The sequence below is a fragment of the Rhododendron vialii genome, chromosome 13a (assembly GCF_030253575.1).
Source record: "Rhododendron vialii isolate Sample 1 chromosome 13a, ASM3025357v1".
In the NCBI taxonomy this organism is placed as follows: domain Eukaryota; kingdom Viridiplantae; phylum Streptophyta; class Magnoliopsida; order Ericales; family Ericaceae; genus Rhododendron; species Rhododendron vialii.
Window position 1 is genome coordinate 1,715,782 of NC_080569.1, and position 21,738 is coordinate 1,737,519.

General features: G+C 37.9%; 3 protein-coding genes across 4 annotated transcripts; 2 read left to right on the forward strand and 1 right to left on the reverse strand.

The window, feature by feature from the left end:
- The first annotated feature begins 290 nt into the window (after nt 1-290).
- On the forward strand, nt 291-2,543 carry LOC131315140 (WD40 repeat-containing protein HOS15). The gene is made up of 3 exons (XM_058344221.1): nt 291-622; nt 1,805-1,914; nt 2,056-2,543. Exons 1-3 carry the CDS (start codon nt 439-441, stop codon nt 2,344-2,346), a joined length of 585 nt encoding a protein of 194 aa, XP_058200204.1. The 5' UTR covers nt 291-438; the 3' UTR covers nt 2,347-2,543.
- A 969-nt stretch (nt 2,544-3,512) lies between these two features.
- LOC131315141 (uncharacterized) lies at nt 3,513-9,910 on the reverse strand. 2 transcript variants are annotated; one of them, XM_058344222.1, is made up of 9 exons: nt 9,761-9,910; nt 9,215-9,300; nt 8,750-8,867; nt 8,134-8,214; nt 6,218-6,266; nt 5,969-6,065; nt 5,227-5,279; nt 4,849-4,911; nt 3,513-4,099 (listed from the first exon to the last, which is right to left on the reverse strand). In XM_058344222.1, the coding sequence occupies exons 3-9, from the start codon at nt 8,851-8,853 to the stop codon at nt 3,815-3,817; spliced, it is 732 nt and encodes a 243-aa protein (XP_058200205.1). In that variant the 5' UTR covers nt 8,854-8,867; nt 9,215-9,300; nt 9,761-9,910; the 3' UTR covers nt 3,513-3,814. The 2 variants fall into 2 exon arrangements, with proteins under 2 accessions (XP_058200205.1, XP_058200206.1); XM_058344223.1 differs by lacking the exon at nt 9,215-9,300 and having other exon boundaries at nt 9,761-9,871.
- Nucleotides 9,911-12,372: 2,462 nt separating this feature from the next.
- On the forward strand, nt 12,373-21,585 carry LOC131315142 (sodium/hydrogen exchanger 1-like). The gene is made up of 15 exons (XM_058344224.1): nt 12,373-12,602; nt 13,307-13,498; nt 13,621-13,739; nt 14,569-14,666; nt 15,929-15,988; nt 16,423-16,469; nt 16,620-16,814; nt 17,902-17,948; nt 18,589-18,655; nt 18,775-18,875; nt 19,008-19,109; nt 19,305-19,440; nt 19,521-19,583; nt 20,249-20,332; nt 20,994-21,585. Exons 2-15 carry the CDS (start codon nt 13,343-13,345, stop codon nt 21,333-21,335), a joined length of 1,617 nt encoding a protein of 538 aa, XP_058200207.1. The 5' UTR covers nt 12,373-12,602; nt 13,307-13,342; the 3' UTR covers nt 21,336-21,585.
- Nucleotides 21,586-21,738: the final 153 nt, after the last annotated feature.

Genomic DNA, 21,738 nt, shown 5'->3' on the forward strand with positions numbered 1-21,738 from the left:
CAATGTACGTATGAATTTTGTAGATCAAAAAGCTTCCGCAAAACCCATTAATTTTTGTGGTTTGTTTATGAATTTTTTGTGTCTCATACAAAAATATTTTGGCATTCAAATGTGAGATTTTGTGGTGGGATGCGAATTTTTGTGGCTCAAAATACAAACATGCATACCTCTGGGAGTGTGTGTACCCTAAACTTGTATATGAATTTTTGAACAAAATAAAATGTATGTTGTATTTCATCTAACGGGCCGGGTGATCAAACAAGCCCATGAATTTGAAGGCATTCTATTGGTAACGGGCCTTTCCTCGTCGATTGGCCCAATCGAAGTCCAACTTCTCTCTCTCCTCTTCCAAAACACCTCTCTGCAAATTAGGGTTTTGGATTGGAAACCCTGCCCTAAAATTCTCGACCCATCGATCGATTCTATGTGGAATTCACGATGAAGCGTCCGACCAACCCCAATTCGAAAGGAGAGAAAATCGATGGTTTGGTGTCGATTGATCAGAAGAAGGTGAAGATGAAGAAGAAGAAGAACATGATGAGAATGGGAGGGGGTGGTCTCTCGCTCGAAGCCTTCGCGAAAGCCAAAACCAAGTCCAACGACTACAATCCTGCCTTGATCAGTATATTCATCTTTCTCTCTCTGCTTTCTTCATATGGAGCATTTCTGTTTTGTGGGTTTCTTTTACAGTTTCATTACTTTGTGTAGATTGTTGTGTTCGAATGGTTCGGTTGGTTTTGTTTGATGAAATAGTTGTACCATCAACAATGTTCAAATTTCGTTAGAGGTTCTATACTAGTCTTTACATTCTCCCTGAAATGATGTACTATTAGGTTGGATGGGAAGACCCTTGCTAACTTATTGCAGGGGTCTTAATTTGCACTCTTGGCATATGCCAAGGGCCCTGTTATTTGTCCCGTGCTGGCGATTGGGATCTCAGTATCCAGGTTTGGGTTTTGAACCTCGGGCTGGTAAGAGAGGCCGTGTGTTTCTGCCGGGTTTGGAGTTTACTTCTTTTTCTAGAGGGGTACCAAATTGAGGCATACTATGAATACTAGATATGACCTCAAAACAGCCAAAATACCAGGGTTCTAGGTCGGCCAGTGAAATGTAATCAATTACAGATGAATATAGCAAGACGACCTGGATTTAACCGTAAAATATATTCTTGCACGTTACAAATAGGTTTTTGTTTTCACGTCGGCTCTCCTACTTCATAAAGACGATGAAGTACAGGTCATGAACATGTTAGTTAACTGGATTTCTGCGGATAAGATGTCAAGTTCTAAGCTTTTTCACTTGTCCTAGACCAAGACTCTTTGTTAAGATCTGGTTACCTCTCAACTTCTCACTGTAAGCAATGGAATAGAAGATGGGGGGGACATTTACTCTTTCCTTTCAAACGGAAGCAAAAAGATATATGTATCACCCCGGATTAGTTTGAAAAATGGTAGTGGCAAAGAACTATAAAAACTTGTGCATAACTAGGAATTGTCAACCTTGATCCTCTGTTTCTAAGAATTCATATTCATGTATATTACTACTAGGCTACTGCTATGTTCATGCGGCGGTACTTAGAATACAGGAATCTTGAGGTACAACCGTTAGGCTAAGAATGCAATGAATAAAGGTATATGGGGCTCTATAAGTTTATTCATGACTGAAGTGGTTCACGTTGATGACACCCTTCGAGTACTTGATTAGTGTTGAAATTTTGTTATAGTTAGATGGATAAAAAAAACTTATTATGGAGACTACGTCCTCTCGAACCAAAGTTCTCTAATTTCTTTTTTCCTTTTCCCAGAGAAGCAAAGGGAGTTTTATAAGAATGCCAAATACGTTAGCAAGTATAAGAAGTCACTAAAGCAACAGAGCCAGCAGACTGATAATTACCGGCATGTAAGATCGCAGGAGGTGTGATTTCATTTCTGCTCTATCTGATTTTTTTATTTTGGTTTTTGTAAAGATTTCATTGCTCTGTCAGTTGGAGATCTTGGTATTTGATGCACGTAAATCTTGGACTTTTAGCACACTACTCATGGGTGATTTGTGTAGGATGAGAATGAAACCAAAAAAGCTGGTGAAATGAACCAGCGTTATAAGAAAAACAAGAGGAGCAGTGCACAAAGTTTGCGAGAAGTGTATGAGCAGAAGCACGAAGAGGAAGAGGAGGCAAAGATGGAGAGGGAGGCGATTGTTCGAGCAAAGAAAGAAGAAAGAGAGAGAACTGAATCTCGAAGAAAAGCTGTAAGAGAGAAGATGCTGAAGAAAACAAGGTCAGGCCAACCTGTCATGAAGTACAGAATTCAGCACCTTTTGGAGACAATTCAAGGTTCAACTAGTTAGGTGATGAATGAATCCTCCTCCAGTTGTAGTCTGCCCACTCTGATGACTTCATTTGAGAACCTAAAAAAAATCGCGTACTTGCTAATGTTGTAGTAGTGGTGTTGTGAAATATGACTAAAGATCCAGCTGTTATAACATATATGGACAGCTCAATAGTTTTTGCAACTAATGGAAAGAATTATATTCTTTTTTAAGAAGTTTGAGATATGACAATTTCCATTCAACATTCTCTCGGGCTGCTGGAAAGGCGAAGAGGTGCTCACACACGCACATAGAGAGATTATACTTGCTCCAACGCTTGCTCCAATTCTCATTGACAGAGATGAAACGTAGAATCTTTGATGGAAAGAATGAGTGATCTTGTCCATAGGTTAAGGATGGCACCGCATTCATTGCATCCATGATCTTGTACAATACGAATGAGAGATTTAATCCAATAGTCTGGATTTAAAAATGTGCTTAGATAACACTAAATCTGTGCATTTACATTGCTATTTTTGACCTATTGACATTGAGGCAAACCAAAAAAATGACTTCAAAATTATTTTTGACAGCTAACTTGTTTTGAGAAGTGAAAATTCAGTTTCAAAGCCCTCGCCTTTCTGTTACAGGCGGTTGGGGCCTGCAACTTAAAAAGACATTGCGCTTGCTGCCTTCCGTCGTTTGAACGCAATGGCTCATTGACCCGGCCCCAAACCAAGTCCACTTCTCTCTTCACTTGGAAATGCCACTCTGCAAAATAGGGTTTTGGATAGGGAACCCCCAAATTAATATTTCCAGTATTACCATTCTCTGATGCAAGCGCGAACACACACAGATGGGGGAGAACGTATTTGCTCACAAAATTGCCCTGTTATTGTCACCTTGTATAAAAATTAACTCAAAGAATGGGATTCTTTTCTCGAAAAGATTGGAGTAGATAAGATGGGCTAGGAGAAGCTGGGAAACGGGAGCCAAACCTCAGCAGTAATACAGGAAGCATCACACCTAGTAATAAGAGAACACCTGAACCTCTCCAGGAAAATCCCTTGGTACTAGAAAGGTGAAGGGTATCAAGATCAGGAAAAACGAATCGACATTTTAACCGGAGCTGTAAGCAAGATCAAAAAAGAAAACAACATGCACCAGCAAAAGAATGAAAAAAAACATGATGCCTTCTAACGAACTGAAGGAAAGGTCGATCACACTCAGCTCATCACAAATAACTTCAGCAAGGTTCTAATGTAACCAAAACATCTCCAACCTCATTGACAGATGAAATACATAAGCGAAGCCTGAAATGTAAGCAGCTGTACCACATATCTATCAAGGCAACAAGTTACAGCTACCCCCCCATACTGGAGAACTTTTAACGGTTACCAACATTGAATCAGAATTGCATTAGCCCATGAACGACAATTAGACCTCGGCAATTGTGTACCAAAGTCTATGAGCTTCGCTGGTACAGCCTCGTCTGACAACCGAGGAGCTAAGATTCAGTAGTAGGGGCAGAATTAGATTCTGATGGTCCAACTATTTGTTCAAAAGCTTCCACGTCCATCGTCATTTCATCAGCTTCTACTTCCGTCATCACTTCATCTTTGTCAAGTGTTAACTGTTCAAGTCCATTTTGTTCCGAAATAGCATTCTCCTGGGTTTCCTCACCTCCTTCCTGAGGTTCCTCGCCTCTTCTGTCAATTTCCTCGGGTTTTTGCATAAGGGAAGGTGGATATGGATCGGCAGAAATAGTCAGAGTAGATGTCACCAACAAATTCTACAAGCAGAAAAGATAATGAGGTCCACAGTTGGGAATGTTTTTAGAGGTTATCAAGCTTTGAAATGTTTAGAAGGTAGGGTACTAATGTTTAAACATATCATCTGGATAGCTAAGGTACAATATTTCAATTTCAAGGAACCCCAAAATATGACAATGCAAATTATATCAAGATAGAACGCGAAATGAAGCCCAACTTGAAACCAGTTACAAAAAAACCCAGATCCACATCCCTTCCCTTACTGACTGTGAGAACAGCAAGCAAAGCAGATAGCACCTCCACGGGTTTGTGTTAATTCAAAACCTGAACTGGGAAAACATGAACTTCTACATTTGAAAAAGGACAAAATAAAAAATTTTCTTGGAACAGCTTTTCCTAAACTTAATGATCATTTCTCAAGCCTGCATATTGCATAAGGAGGTGAATTCTAAGAAATAAGGAATATTTATGCATACTTAAAAAACATGAAATGTGATGAGTCATCAAAGTCCATCAAAAGCCATTCTAAGAAAATTTAATCTCATCGAATTCAAGTGCATTGACTAATAGAAATGGATATCATAGCATCAAATTAATGAACATTTTCCAAAGAATACGAGACATCGCAAATGGATAGCGGAAAACCGTCGGAACTGACAAAGAAATTCAAGAAAGCTGAGAAATTTCAGAACTGACTGCTTAAAAACTGGAAAAAATATTGAAGATACCACTTTGAATGGGCCAAAAAGTTAAATGTTGACCAAAGTACCTTTTCGAGTGCTAGAGCAAGCTTTGAGAGATTTGAATAAATGCTTCTCGAACTCAAAAGGATCTGTTTGGCAGAAGTTCGACATATTAGTCGCACTACACGAACAGTAAATATTAACCCGCAGATTATTGCCAGAGGAGATGTACAATTAAACCTAGAGACACCAAGTAATAGTAAACAATCTCAACAGGTAATAAATCCCCTCAACAGCAAGACACAATCTAAGAAAAAAAGGGATTCAACTGATTCAAAACGTTCAATAAGATTTGGATTATCATCAGAAGTCAGAATGGTTGGAAAGAAAAGGAAATTGATGAAGTTATAAGGAAGCTTACAACACAATCAAACATAATACTAATACTGGACAAGCAAGATCACCTCACAAAGCCTCTGCAGGGTAAAAGGAGGACCTTCTACAAAGCTGAGAAGAGCTGCAAAAGAGAACAACATGCTCAAATGTTATCAACAAATACCATAAAAGGTTTTAGAATAGTGGAACAAACACATGCATAACTAAGCTGAAAACCTCACCAGTATAGTCACACAACATCCAAAGAAATACCAGGATATCCATCGCTATTGTGCACAATACATTTCCAGCATTAAGAATTGATTACTGTCCAAAAATTAAACAGACATGGGTCTTTATTGAAATTTTACCCCATGGAGCAAGTGTTCTGGCCTTCTTATTTCAGTAAAGGGTCATTACTTTGCACTGGAAAGTAAGCTCAACAAAGTTTCCTGTTCTAGAAAGAGGCTTAGTTGAATTTCCTTTCTTAGTTGTCCTAGTTTAATATCATCTTGTGTTATAATAGACTCTAATACAAGACAAAGAGCTCAATCCAAGACAGAGTGACAGACCCATAAACTCATAAAGTGAAAAGTATAACAATTCCCTTCATTGTCCAGAAAGAGTACTTTTTTTTTTTGGTGCCTGGCAGTCCAGAAAGAGTACTTAACAAACTAGAAAAAAAAACAAAGATGGCATACAACCTTTAACAGAATTAACTAGAAGGTGAATTTAATAGGAAGTCCTATGTCTGCATCTATAATGTTCTCCCAAGCAAGGAGACAGACAGGACAGTTAGAAGCAGTGATGGTACTATAATACTAGAAGTACCTTCATCCAACCTCCTCGCCAACTCTGGATAAGTCTCTCCTAGTGAAGAACTTTGCTGCTCGCTAGTCATCTTCGCCTCCGGATATTCAGACAGGACCTTCATTTGAGAGGGGGAGAATCTTAGCGGTTAAGCCTTAAAAGTCCTTGGAGCAAAAACTTGAACATGCTTTTTTGAACATCCAACCAAGTAAACTCTAGATGATCACTACAAATTATCTGAAACCCATATGTAAGCCTACCTCCCCGTACCTGCATTAGCTGAAAGGACAACAACCTCTTCAATTTGTCCCAATCATGCCTGAGAACAAACATAAACGGCATGACTACAAACAGTACTGAAATAAGATCTATGACTAGTACAGGGTATTATCTTCAATTATGCAGACAAAACGATTAAATAACTTGAAACATATGCCTACAAAGCTACATAAGAGTTTCTGCTCGCATATGATACTCTCCTCAACTCAAGTCATTTGAGTTTGTTGGCAAAGCTTCAAGATGTGGACCTTTTGTATCAGAGAAGGGAAATATAATATAGTATTGCACTCAAACTGGAAAGCGAAGTCCATCAGAGGACTAAGTGCCAACCATTCTCAAAACTGCAGGCTCTACCTAAGCAAACAGTCAAAACATCTTTACCATCAAGTAGACGAGACAAGATGAAGAACACCAAAGCACTTAATGAGCTCATTGCAAAAGAACATCCTCGACAAACTTGTGTAACCCCAAAGACAAAAGGAAAGAATATCATTTTGCAAGATATTTTGCTGAGTGGAGCCATAGAGAACTCAAAAGCAAACTGTCCGAATCGTTGAACATCCCATTTTCTTGCTTACTAAACTGGGTTCTAAACCTTTTCCCCTTGTTCAAAACAATTTTCTTGTGAGTGGTCATGGCAGGGCCAGCTCGGAGTTTTTTTGGGCCCAATGCGAACTTTTTGAAATGGGGCCCTTTATATAATTCAAAAATAAAAAATTAAGAAGATAAAAAATACTGTTTAAAGAAAAGATTACGAGTATTCAAAACTATAATAGCAAAAAACTGGATAATCATTCTACAGTATTAATTTGAAATATATTATTTAGACATCACTATTTTTGCATTTTTCGAAACAAAAGCAGTAATTAAGATCTCATAGTCAAGTTTAACCATCATTTTTTTTGTCCTTTTGTTTTAAACTTCTACATCACTATTTTTGCATTTTTCGCAAAAGCAATAATTAAGATCTCATAGTCAAATTTAGCCATCATTTTTTTGTCCTTTTGTTTTGAACTTCTATTTAAATTGGACCCTAAGTTTTATAGGACATTTTCCTACTAATTATATCTATATAAATATATAAGGGCATAAAAATTTGAGGCCCCAAAAAATAGGAAAAAATTGGAGGCCTGATGTGGCCGCATCCTCAGCATATGCCCAAAGCCGGCCTTGGGTCATGGGTAGGATGCTTTGTACACCCCCACAACAAAAGAAAAAATGCTCCAAGAAGATTCTGCTCTTGATTTTAGTCATAATAGCTTAAAGCCTTAAATGGCTGCTCATACTTTGAATGCACTTTCTCCCTCTAGATAAATTCCGGGACAAGGTGACGGGGGAACCATGGAAAGAATGAATGAAGAAAGACAATATGCACAATCACAATACTTTTACAATCTCCTTTGAAAAATATGAGATACTAGCTTCAGAACCCCTCATCGACAAAAAAAAAAAAAAGAAGAAGCTTCAGAACCCCTAGTTTTGCTTTTTCTTCGAATCATCATATTATTCATCACTACCATGGCATCACCAAAAGCCTTTGCTTCATACAACTCGTCTTGACATTATTCTCACGGCAAGCCACAAAACAGCTAACATAAAGACAGATGTAGCTCTAAAATAAAACAAACTTGAGAGTTGTCATATATGAACATCATGGAGTAAAATAATATAATAATAAAGACCTGATTATAACGATTACAAGCATTCCGCTTCTATAGGGTTCGGATGTTGGATGAACTTATTGCATTAGCTTGGGTCTGTTGGTACTTGAAATGTTGATGGAAGTCCCAGAACCAAGTTTATGCATCAACGCCAGTCTTTTCATCCACAGATACAAAAAAATGTAATGCAGAATAAAGTAACATAACAACTTGTAGAGGAGATGTAATAATAAGGTAGAGCCATACCAAAATTTCCCAGTTGAAGCAATAACTTCAAGTATAGTTCTGGCTTCTTCTTCTCCAATCTCATGCTTGTACTCCATTCCTCTAAGATGGTCATGTACAGTACAACTTTGGTAAGTCAACTGTAGCAAAAATTGCCAGACTAAACTTGCACATTATGATTCCACAATTCAAGAAGGTTTGCGGTATCCAAAACAGAAGAAGTATAGTCATAATGATTCCAATTTTCAAAAGTTTTGGTTTTAAAATACAAAACCTTTTGCATCATGAGCATCTGGCACTGCCGCATTGGTGATTGGGTCCAAGAAGAAGAACCAGCCACCGATGCAGCAGTGCGTAGAGCAACTGCAACAGCTTTGTACATCTAATAATAGAAGAACTCTACATACTTGAGTATCTCAACAAGATGGAAACCAATACATATGTACAAATTTATGAAAGAAAAAAGTATAATCCCTGCACTATGGATAACAACAGCAGTCCAAAAGGGCAAAAAGAATGTGTCAAACAAATAGTGATCGGGTATCTTCCCAAAACCAACAGTGCAAACAAAGCTTGGTAGAACTAAAATGTCAAAATGGCTAAAAGTAAAAAAAGCTAAATCGAAAGCAGCATATACCCTTGGTTTGCAACATCAGGGGCCACGGGACTGTCGTGATTGCCAACATCATTGCAAGAAGTAGGTGGTGAATGATGCAAAATATCATTCGAGGATATCTCCATGACCAGTATTCTCTCTGCATGAAAGGATAAAAACAGTAAGAGTTTATTATTGCAGCTACAAGAGATAGGGAAACATACATGGATCCATAAAGAATCAGCTACCAATTTAATTTCAAACCATTTCATACAAAAGAACATTGGAGAGTACTGACTAATGGGATATCAGATTATCCTAATATCAAATAGCAACGAAAGTGCAAAATTTAAGGCACTGGTACGACTAGTTACGAAATGTACTTTTGTTCCACCTACCAACAAACAAATCTGAGAACTTCACATAACTATTTTGAGAGAAACCCAATTCAAATAGAAAAAAGAACGGTGATGATTATGATAACTATCAAAAGCCACTGCTAACAACCTTTCACAGCTTGGCAAGTTTCCTCAGCTGAACTCAACAGTTTTTAGCCAACCTCTTCACAATCTAAAGAGACCCATCTGAATCCTCTGCAGCAATGTTTCACAAAATCAACAACACAAAATCAAGAAGAAAAAAATAAAAAAACTAGAGAATTATGGGATAACTGTAAATTCGATCCCAAAGAAAAAAACTTCCTTTGGTCTGACTGAGTCTTCGATTTTCCCGCAACAAAACAACTCTTCTGGTATGTTTCTGTTTTCGTTATTTTGATCGTCAGATACTCTATGAGGTCAGATATTTGGAACAACAAACTGCTACGAAGCTTTATTTACTTGACAACAACAGTCTACAACGAAAACCCTAGTTTTTAAGATCTGTAGCGGCGAGATACAGAGATCTTCTGGATTCTACTACTGGATTTCCAAATTCACATAGAACGAAGTAGGAAAGACTGATGGAAACAGAAAGAATTAATATAGAAAGAAGATTATAAAAGTAGTAAAAGTAATGACAGTAGGAGAGAGGATGAAGATTGTGGACTCTTACATGGCGCGGAGGGATTCCCACTCTCCCGCTGCTCTCTCTCTCTCTCTCTCTCTAATGCAGCTACTCCGTCCGTTCAGTGTTCGCAATATTACCCGCACAAAAAAGAAATAATTTATTGGTGTTTTCTCTTTGAGTTATTTTTCAATGTGGCCGCAAACACGGAACATATGACGCAAATTGGTAACAGGTGGCTGCAAATTTTTAATACCTGGACGTAAACTTTTAACATCTAGCTGCAAATTTTTAATATCTGGCCGCAAACTTTGAAACTTAGACACAAACTTGTTATACCTGGCCGCAAACATGGAACACATGGCAGCAGAGTCGAAACAGATGGCCCCGAATTTTTTGTGAGTTATTAATTCATCTCGACAACTGAAATCGGAAAAGTAACCAGGATAAAGCCATCTTGGATATTTTAGGAGTGTTCCACTCAGAGTCCTAGCACCTATTTTAAAAGAAAAAATTTAGTGATAAGTTAACTATAAGAAACTTGTAAAATCTCTAGTTTACCTCAATAATTTGTAGAGTCTCTAATTCACTTGCTTAATAAGCCCACCTCCACCCCCACTGAAAAGTTTGCCGGAAAGTTTACCGAAGTGCCTAATGCCTTGTTTGTTTCTCTCTTTTTTTTTAAAAAATCGGATTCAAAAAATACTCATTATTCCTATTTCAATCATTATTCATATTTTTAATCATTATTTTCATTTCTCTTTCTCTATCTCTCTCCACACATTACATTTACTTTCAATCGTTACTCTCATAAAAAAAATTCTGAAAGACTCATCCAAATACAGCATAAACCACTAAAACCCTACGAAATTAAGTGCCTAAACCACTAAAACTCTATGAAACTAAGTGCACCCTAAAACCCTATGAAAATACCTAAAATCCTAAACCCGATGAAAGTGCCTAAAATTCTAAACCTAATGAAAGTGCCTAAATCACTAAAACCCAATAAAACTAAGTGCACTCTAAAACCATATGAAAGTGCCTAAATTTTTCAGCGAACTTTCTGACACCGGTCAACTTCTCGGCGATAATGTGGCGAGAGGGTATAAATATTAAATTAAAATGAAATGGACTGGACCTACTATAAAATATTAAAAATGAACTAGAAGCCTCGGGTACCACAACCAAGATCAGACGGTGAGGAGCCAGCCGGCCATGTTCCTTGATATCATCGATCATAGCGTGCCATTAAATTGACACAGTGATACCCTTTTCGCGGTCTCTCAAATTCGTCAAACGTGAAATTAGAAATAGTAGTAGTTCCCTCTCTCCTCCAACTCTTCTTCCCTCCCTTGGAAGGGACAGAGGGTGTGTGCCATGCAGCTTCGTGCTGCACAGCGTGCTGCACAGTCTCCGGCGAGGCTTTTCCGGCATTGTTCCAACAATCGGAGACGTTCACCGCGTAGAGCTCGTCGAGTTCTACATGTGCACCAAAAATCAGCTTGATCAAATATCGTTAAGGTCCTCATCCGAACATATATAACTTGAAAAAAATGGATTTAGTGGTTTTGATCCAGTGTTTCGTATCCATTAGGATTCATTTTTTTTCAAGTTATATATGTCCGGACGAGGCCCTTAACGATATTTGATCGAGCTGATTTTTGGTGCACAATTAGAACTCGACGAGCTCTACGCGGTGAACGTCTCCGATAGTCGGAACGATGCCGGAAAATCATAACATTTTGAGAATCATAACATTTTAGTGTGTTTTAATAAGAGTGCATATGATACACATCCAAATAAAGAGTGTGTATTGTAGCACTTCCCAGTTAACTATAAGGAACTTGTAGAATCTCTAGTTCACCTCAATAATTTGTAGAGTCCCTAATTCACTTGCTTAATAAGCCCACCTCCACCCCCACTGAAAAGTTTGACGGAAAGTTCACCGAAGTGCCTAATGCTTTGTTTGTTTCTCTTTTTTTTTTTTAAAATCAGATTCAAAAAATACTCATTATCCCTATTTCAATCATTACTCATATTCTTAATCATTATTCTCATTTCTCTTTCTCTATCTCTCTCCACACATTATCTTTACTTTCAATCGTTACTCTCATAAAAAAAATTCTGAAAGACTCATCCAAATACAGCATAAACCGCAAAAACCCTACGAAATTAAGTGCCTAAACCACTAAAACTCTATAAAACTAAGTGCACCCTAAAACCCTATGAAAATATCTAAAATCCTAAACCCGATGAAAGTGCTTAAAAACCCAATGAAACTAAGTGCACTCTAAAACCATATGAAAATGCCTAAATTTTTTAGCGAACTTTCTGACACTGGTCAACTTCACGGCGATAATGTGGCGGAAGAGTATAAATATTAAATTGAAATGAAGTGGACAGGACCTACTATAAAATATTAAAAATGAACTAGAGACTTTATTAACTTAGAAGGTGGAGCCTGACTCTTCAAATTCTTTATAGTTGATTTAAGACTAATTTTTTATATTTTCATTTATTACTTTATTTTCAATCATTTATATTTTCACACGTACAAATATAAAATTCCAAAACGAACGGGTGAAAATAGTAAAATAAACTCCCAGCGTAAAATCTACGGTGGAATGTAAAAGCCTCGGGTACCACAACCAAGATCAGACGGTGAGGCCAACCCTTTTCGCGGTCTCTCAAATTCGTCAAACGTCAAAATAGAAATAGAAGTAGTTCCCTCTCTCCTCCAACTCTTCTTCCCTCCCTTGGAAGTCTTCTCTCTGTTCCTTGCTCGCTAAGCTTCCTCAAATCCTCTGTCGCCAGGGTGAAAACAGGAAAACCCATGTCCTGCCTCGAAAGACATCCATGTCGGTGGCGTTGAATTCACGAGAAAGTTGAGGTACGGTGTTATTACTTTGATATTACGTTTGGTTGCTGGGAAAAAGATTGAGGAAAACGATAGAAATGAAAGTTTTTGATTAGTTCGATTGTTGTGATTTCGGTTTGTCTGATCGTGTTCTCGACCTCACTCAGAAGTCGATTACTGTACTAGGTGGACTGACGGAGACCTGGTAGTTTACATGTGTTTCTTGTAATTGATCGGTATTATAAGTTCATGCGCTTAGCAACCTTAGAAAGCATACATTGGTTCCTTGGATCATATGACTAGAAAAAGAAAAAAGTGAGTGTATGTCCGTACACGTGCTTGGCTGTGTGGAAATTGTTAAATGTGAAAATTGTTTTAAAAGAGAGTTTGTCTATAGGGGAAAGTTTTATTTTTTGTGTTAAGTAGAAAAACAGTGGAAGGAGAGGATATTTGAGGCTGAAGTAAATTTCCGTGGGATTCAGAAAAATACAGAGAGCGTGGATAGATAGATAGCTTGGACTTTTTGTTTTGTTAAGTGTCTCTTGTACCTGTGGTGTTCAGTTTTGGTTATTTTGATGCCTCTAAGTTGAATTTGTAAATCCAAGAGTTATGCGAAATCATCTGAATTCTGATTTATGTGGTGTGCTTGGTATTATGATGCATAATTATTTGTTTTCTTAAAATTTTGGATCTGTGAGAGCCACTGAGTTTATCTGGTCTGTACAATTACTTCACAGATTTGCGCTTGGGGAATTTACAGAACAATTGCCAAGATGGGCATAAGACTGGGCTCGTTCTTTACAGATGCTGATGAAGTTAGCATAGATGCCATAACGTTATTTGTGGCTCTCCTTTGTGCTTGCATTGTGATCGGCCATCTTCTTGAAGAAAATCGATGGTTTAACGAGTCAATCACTTCCCTTTTCATTGTGCGTTCCAGAGGCATTTTTTTTTATGGCTAAATGTTTTTGAGTTTTGATTATTCATATATAATTGTTGGATTATGGATTGCAATGAAGGATAAGGTGGGTTTTGCTTACTTATCTTGCAGGGTTTGGGCACTGGTGTCGTCATTCTTTTAACTTCTAGTGGAAGAAAATCACACATACTAGAATTTGATGAGCAACTTTTCTTCATATACCTTCTTCCGCCTATTATATTCAATGCTGGGTAAGTTTTGGTTTCAGCTCGCATAATGTTAGTTAGTCAGTGAACTGCAATGTGATTCTTTTATTTAGGGCAATCTAAGTTCTTATTGGTGTCTCTCTTTGTTTTTTTAATAGGTCACTGTGTTGCTTTTACTAGTTAAAAGCTTAAAATAGTTGCTTGGTATTATGTTATTATGTTTGCAACTTATCAAGGGAAATGTTGGGGAAACAAAAGAATAATTTTAGCTTTTCCACTTCATATTTCCCTTCCCTTCCACTAATCCATCCTCAATTCTGACCCAAACACAGCCTAAGTGGTTTCTTCATGCATGACATGGTTATGAGGCAAATGCAAGTAAGGTCTCACATTACCTTGTGAGCAGAGATTATGCAGTTTATAGAATATGTAGCATGTCGTTTCTGCTAAAAAAACATATGCTAAACCATGGACAAGCTGACCGAATTTTGGGCATTTGTCTACATTCTATTTCGTGGGTCAGTGTGTATTCACATACTCTCAGTTCAGTTCAACCTCTAGTAGGACAGAAAAAACACTAATTGGATTTTTTTTTTCCTGATTCATTTGTCATTGGAAATTTCAGCTTACTGGCACTGACATGTTACAACTACCTTTTCGTTCTATGTTATTAGAAGACAAGCTTTGTTCTTTTGCACTCATATATGGCCCATACGGGTGTTCAGTTGGAACTTCTGGTCTTTGGTGATCAAGACTCTGAAGTAACTATAGACAACACAAAATACCACATAATGATTCGTTTTCTAGCTTGATTCATCATTTCAATTATGTTTGTTAATTACAAACCTGATATTTTGTCTGTTTCTCTTTGCAGGTTTCAGGTGAAAAAAAAGCAATTCTTTCAGAACTTCATGATTATCATGTCGTTCGGTGCTGTTGGTACATTGATATCCTTTGCTATCGTTGCACTTGGTATGCTCGAGAAACTTAGATGCTTGCTTTTAGTTGTACAAATTCGTGCAGTTGTGTTACAAGGAGAACAACCCAATATTTCCATGATGATTGTCCTTTTCACTTTTATTTGATGTAGAAGACATTCAAAGATATCAAAGGCATGCCACCCATTTGGTACCCAATATAATTCCACACATATCAAAGGCATGCCTCCTGAGTCCCATTTGACTAAAACAGGAATTAAATGACGTGGGTAAATAAACAGGCCTGGGTTTTTGACAAATACAGCGAGGCCGCCTCCTGTTTCTGAAATAATAATTTGACCTTGCCAGAGTTGCCAAATGACAGCGATAATGATATAGACAAATAACTACTTGTCTCTTGCTTTTTTTATGGTTGATATAGACAAGCTTTAATTCCTTGCGCCCCAAATTATCCACTTCATTTCCATGCCATCCTCCTCTTTTGTTAGGGTGCACCCTGCTCAATCATCCAACTGGGGAAATCCAAAAATCAACAAATGATGTCAAGATAATAACCCATATCTCTCAAGCCACTCCATAATAGGTGTTGAGATCATCCACCGTTTCAACATAATTGCACACATGACATAAGTTTTTACTAAAAAGTACTTTAGGCAGTTATCTGCAGTAAAGATTTTCCCTTGCACTGCTTTCCAAACAAAAAAAAAAATGCTTATGTCTAGGTCTGATCTCGCTATTGAGCTTAGTTAAAAATGATTCCATCAAAGCTTTGCCCCTATAGCTAGGTCTGATCTCAGAGCATCCTCTTTTATTTTACCTAAACCATGCTTGTTTTCCTTTTCTTTTCTTTCCTTTTCTTTTTGTCTGTTCTCTTTATTGTTTTTCGTGGTTCTTCTTTTTCCTAATACTTGACAAACGAATTGAAATTTGGTTTCAAAGGTACATTGTGACTTAATGAGTGGGTCTTATTTTTATTTATTTTTTGATAAGTGTAAGTGGGTCGTAGTTGGTAATGGTAATTGATTACTGTTTCTTTCATTTGTCAGTGTCTATTCTACCTGGAAATGATGTTTGAGCTCTGACCCTTAAAAGATCTTTAAAGAGATAAGTGATGTTCACAGGGTTGTCTTGACCACGTGTCTTGAGGCCTCGAAAACCATGTTATCCCATAGTGATGTTCGCAGGATATGTTGTCTGAGTTAGAGTAAAATTGGCCTTTTGGGGACCTTTGTTGCAACTTCCATTTTGTTACATAATATTTGCTTGAACACTCCTAACTTATGAATGTTGATTCAGGTGCGTCGCAATTATTCAAAAAACTGGATATTGGGTTCTTGGAGATGGGGGATTATCTTGGTACTCTCAATTTGTTTCCATGAACATTGTTGCTATTCTTTTTGTTATGATTTTGCCTGTTCTGACTATCCTTTTTAATGTCCTTGAGTGCCATTTTCACTGTTATTTGAAATACTATAATAGTCATACATAAATTCTGCACGTTTGTGACTGGCAATAACACAATAACACTGCTTTCGAATTGATGATTTTATGCTGCAATGAACCACACCTCTTTTGAACTATTGTGACTCCATCGGGATTATAAAGTTTTGTTATATAGCGTCATGTGCCAAACTCCTCTTTTTCTCTGTTGTGTGGCTAATGGTTGGAATTTTTGTTAGCCATAGTGTTTTGTTTTGCAACATGAACGGAGTAAAGTGTTTTATGACCTTTCCTTGTCCAATTGCTTTATGTATTGACTTTGCTAAAGTGCAAACCTTCAATGTTTGCAGCAATTGGAGCAATATTGTCAGCAACCGATTCGGTTTGCACCTTGCAGGTAATGTTGTCTTTTCTCGCCTGCTTTCCATTCTCAGAAAGAGGGAAGCCCCTTCAATTCTATCCACCTTTTTTTTTGGTATTGTTGCATAATGCAATTATAAATCCAAAAATAAGCAGTATGTGATTAACACTCTTTGTCTAATGGCAGGTGCTTAATCAGAATGAGACACCTTTACTATACAGTCTAGTGTTTGGTGAAGGAGTAGTGAATGATGCCATGTCTGTGGTACTTTTCAATGCAATCCAGAAATTTGACGTCTCTCACGTGAACTCAGGCATTGTCTGGCAATTCCTTGGCAATTTCATGACGTTGTTTATCTCAAGCACCTCGCTTGGGATTTCAGTTAGTCTCTCTCTCTCTCTCTCTCTCTCTCTCTCTCTCTCTCTCTCTCTCTCTCTCTCTCTCTCTCTCTCTCTCTCTCTCTCTATATATATATATATATATATATACACACACATGCACGCACGCATATACACACACACACACCAGCCTTCACATAAGGGCGCCCTTAACTTGCTAAAATGCAGACCTCCCCTTTCTCGATCAAATTTTGATAATCCGAGCTATTCAATGTGTTCAAAACGTGATTTTTAAGGGTCCTAGAAATGAAATCGGCAAAAAATATGACCGGGAAGGGCTTCATTTGAGTAGTTTTTTATTGAACCGTTCAATGAAAACTTCTCAGAAGAAGCACTTCTCGGTCATATTTTTTGCTGATGTCTCGCAGAGACTCAAAAATCACGTTATAATCACATTGAACAGCTCGGATCATCAAAATTTGATCGGCAAATGGGAGGTCCGCATTTTGCTGAATAAGGTCACCCTTATAGGAAGGGGACTGATAAACACCAGCCTTCACATAAGGGCGCCCAAGGTCGCCCTTATATATATATGGGTGTGCCCACTTATTACCATTGTTTGTAAGTTGTGCTGCCTTCGTTGAGTTAAAGAAGTAAGGTTTCATCTATTTTCCTTAATACTTGAATCACTTGATTGGTTAGTCAATGACTTCTGGACTTTTTATTTTCTCCATTAAGTAAATATCTAATTCATGTGATAATGTTTAAATTTAGTAAAAGCATGTGCTTTTTCTTGATGGAGCTCATTTTTGTATACATAGGGATGTATCCATGATTCATCGACCAATTATATGATCTTGGAATTGCGTTTCAAATAAGTCTGGCAAGCTTCACGCTTTTAAGCAACCCACACATAGCTTACTACAATCGCTTGAGGTCGCAGACGATCCAGTTTTAAGGTTTAGGGTTTATTTAGGGCTGTTTTAGTTTTGCCTTCGTGCAGTAACAGCTGTGCCTTTAACGCTGCGGTTGTCTTCTGCCTCCACTGAGATCATGATCCATGCTGCTTGTGACTTTTCTTGCTGACTAATTTTTATTGGTGTAAGAGGTTTCATTTTCTCTCCTTGCAGATTGGATTACTCAGTGCATTCATCATTAAAAAGTTGTACATTGGCAGGTATGTAAGGTTGCCTCAAGTTTTTCCATTAGAAAATCAAGTTCTATTTTCCTTTCTTTGTTCATTTGGTAAAATCTCCATGGGCGAGTTTGTCTTGCATTGCTTCTTATGCAAGTGGAACTGCAAAGCTCATAATCAGTTTAGGTTGGCATCTGTATCGCTTTCTTTTCATTTATGCAGCAAAGGCACCCGTTGAGTGTGACAATCATATGAATTAGCCTGTTCCTTCTTGAGTTTACAAGTTGTTACACCCTTTCGGTTTTATTTTCAATCTCGTACTTTCATATTCAGAATTTTGTAGATCCTTGGAGTGGGAATTGCAGAGTTATTCATTTTTTTGGGGGAAATTCATGGTCTATATAAGATTCATCTAGTTTATGCTCACACAGTGGAAATATCTTGTATAATTTCCTAAGTCTGAAGTAGGACAATGGAAGCATAGGCCAAAAATACCCATAAAACTACCATAGATATCTTGTTTGATTAAAGTTTCATATGATTTTTTCTCTTGGAGAAGAAATGCACATACAAGGTTCCCTGAACTTTTACATCCACGAAATTGGTAGTTAACATATGCCTGCATTTCCACACTTCCGCATAGGAAATCACTCTTAACAGCCATTACATGTTGAAATTTTAGGCACTCTACTGACCGTGAAGTTGCTCTTATGGCTCTCATGGCTTACCTATCATATGTGATGGCTGAGGTAGGTTTGGTGCTAACTTTTAAGCATGTTATGGTTTACTGTTGAATGAGTTACTGATTTTTGAATTGAATCCAGACTTTGCTATAGTTATGAATTTATTGAGTTTCTTTGTTTTCCAGCTGTTTAACTGGAGCGGAATTCTTACTGTGTTTTTTTGTGGGATAGTCATGTCCCATTACACCTGGCATAGTGTAGATAAAAGTTCAAGAGTCACTACCAAGTATGTTAAATTTTGAGGCATACCTTTTTAGAAGTTTTGAATACTCTATTGGGCATGTAATATAGCATTCCCTGGACAAAGTTTAAGCAGTCGTGTCACCATATTTGTGGTCCCATTTACTCTATTTTTCAGGCATGGTTTTGCGACATTGTCATTCATTGCAGAGGTCTTTATCTTTGTCTATGTTGGTATGGATGCCTTGGACATGGAGAAGTGGAGATTTGTAAGCAAAAGGTAAGGTCTATGAATCTAACTGTAGAAAGTCGTCACAATATTTCTGCATGCCTTTTCATTTCTTCACCTTGCTATGCGAGTACTGAAGTTGAAAGTAAATTGATTTTATCTTTCCTTTTTACTCTTGGAAATTTATATTGTTTGTTTGCTTGTGTATTTTGTTTTTTTATTTGAGTTTCATTTCAATTTCTTCAGCCCTGCAAAATCAATTGGGTTGAGTTCGGTACTGCTTGGCCTAGTTCTTCTTGGAAGGGCAGCTTTTGTTTTTCCACTATCCTTCTTAATCAACTTAACCAAGAGGTCTGATGATAAGATTGGTTTCAAGCAGCAGGTAAGTAGTAGCGGATTTGCTTCAAGGTTTCAACTTCCTAAAAATGTGTAATGACAACTGAGATATTGAAAACTTCACAGGTAACAATTTGGTGGGCTGGTCTAATGCGAGGGGCTGTGTCTATGGCGCTTGCTTATAATAAGGTAAAGATTTCCTTCCATGTGCTAGCCAGATGGTGCTTGCTCGTAATTAGGTAAATGTGTTCAATAGCTTTTTTTATGAGAACAGTTATAAATAAACGAAAAAGTTGTGCCACAAGAACTCTTCATGCCTTAGAGCTTGATAATTGTCAGAATTTATGTTCTTCAACAAATGTAGAACATGTTGGAAATAATATAAGAGTTTCCTTGTTCGTGTCTGTTGAGTGGAACTGGACCTGGAAGTCATAAATAAACAATGGTAAGGTTATAAGATGACAATGGAATCATGTAATTGTTTTCAGCCCATCTCTAGGCTGCATATATCAGGAAAATGCATGGCGTCATTTTTCTTTGGTGTCATATGTTGGACACATAGAAATCCTTTCTTTATACACGCTCAGTGAATGGAGGGAGAAATTTGCTTCCCACGGAAATTTGTGGATGTCTTGACTCTTGATGATATTATTGTGGCCAGTTTACATATGAATGGGTGTTTTACTGATTCACTTATGCACTTTATATTCATCGCAGTTGTTACATGAATTGAAATACCATATCGGTGGGAATGTTGATTGTTTTAGCTCGACTCCATATTGAATGATCATTGTGTCACCTATTTTTGCAGTACTGATACAGAGTGTTGATGTTCATTTTTAATGCACATGCAGTTTGCGAAGTCTGGCCATACTCAACTGCCGGGAAATGCTATCATGATCACCAGCACCATTACTGTTGTTCTTTTCAGTACTCTGGTACGTTGATTAGGTTTAAAATGATGTTGTTGTGTTACACCGGGAGGTGCTTAATCATCTTAGTCATATTTTTTAATTACACAACGCATCATTACCCTCCTGGAAGGTGCTTCTTAACTAGAAGGATGTGTGTAATATACTTGTGGGCCTTTAGTTACATAACGTTGCCTAGCTAGTTTGTTACATGATCTTAGGTGGAACACAACCGCGGAAGCTAGCTATTAAGGTGACAGTGCCCTCAGGCACATCACTTGCATACCTAGGAGATACGGGACTTTGCTTTACAAATTACTTGCTCCCTTTAGTCCCTTGTATGTAGTTTTTGTGGAGGTCACTTGCAGGTTAGGGACACACCCTACTCATCCTTAGGCACTCAGCTCTGATACCTTTATTGTAGGGTACTTGGTACACCTCAATTGCAAAATCTTATTGAGGTGAGGTTGCCACTTTCCTTTATCAAGTCATCACATCATTGTAGGGGGTTGTAGGATTGTTTGGTTCTGTCTATACATGGCTTCTAAACTTGGCTGGTGTTTGTTGTGAATCTAACCAAAAATGGCAAAATGAAACCTACTGGTCATCTTATATGTTATTGTCACCATTTTTACGTTGTTTATTGCTTCTCTCTCTCTCTCTCTCTCTCTCTCTCTCTCTCTCTCAGGTGTTTGGAATGTTGACCAAGCCTCTTGTAAGGTGGTTGCTTCCTCTATCAGGACACTCAAGCAGCATGGTGCCCTCTGAACCCTCTAGTCCGAAATCCTTGACAATCCCACTTCTGGGCAACGTGCAAGACTCAGAGGCTAACATAGGCGGCCGCAATATACCACGTCCAACCAGTCTACGCATGCTCCTAAGCACCCCAACCCACACAGTCCACATGTACTGGAGAAAGTTTGATAATGCTTTCATGCGCCCAGTGTTTGGTGGAAGGGGATTTGTACCAGATATTCCTGGCTCGCCAACCGAAATGTCAAATGAGAGCCCCCTAAATTCAATTAGGTAAAGACTGGAAAAGCTAATCTATACTCCAAATCTGCCAATTTTGGTGCTTGTGCTTTACGAAAGGTGCTTGTCAATATTGTTAATGCAGTTGCCATGTATATAAACTCAGCTGATTAACGTAAACACGATATTGATCATCCTCATATAGTTATGGCAGGACTCTGATTATATCCTCGTTTTCCGTGCTTAACAGACAAAACTGAGTGTGAAAGGCATTAGACCATTTTATTGTCGGTCGAATGTTGTTATAATAGCTATTTCCTAGCGAGTTAAAAGTTCTTCTGATGAAGAGCTACGACGATTTGAGGGTTGAACCAGCATACCCCATTTTGATATGTTTGCCCGCTGACATTCCAAGGAGAATCTTGATTCAAAGGTGGTGTGGAACGCAGAAGCCACATGTA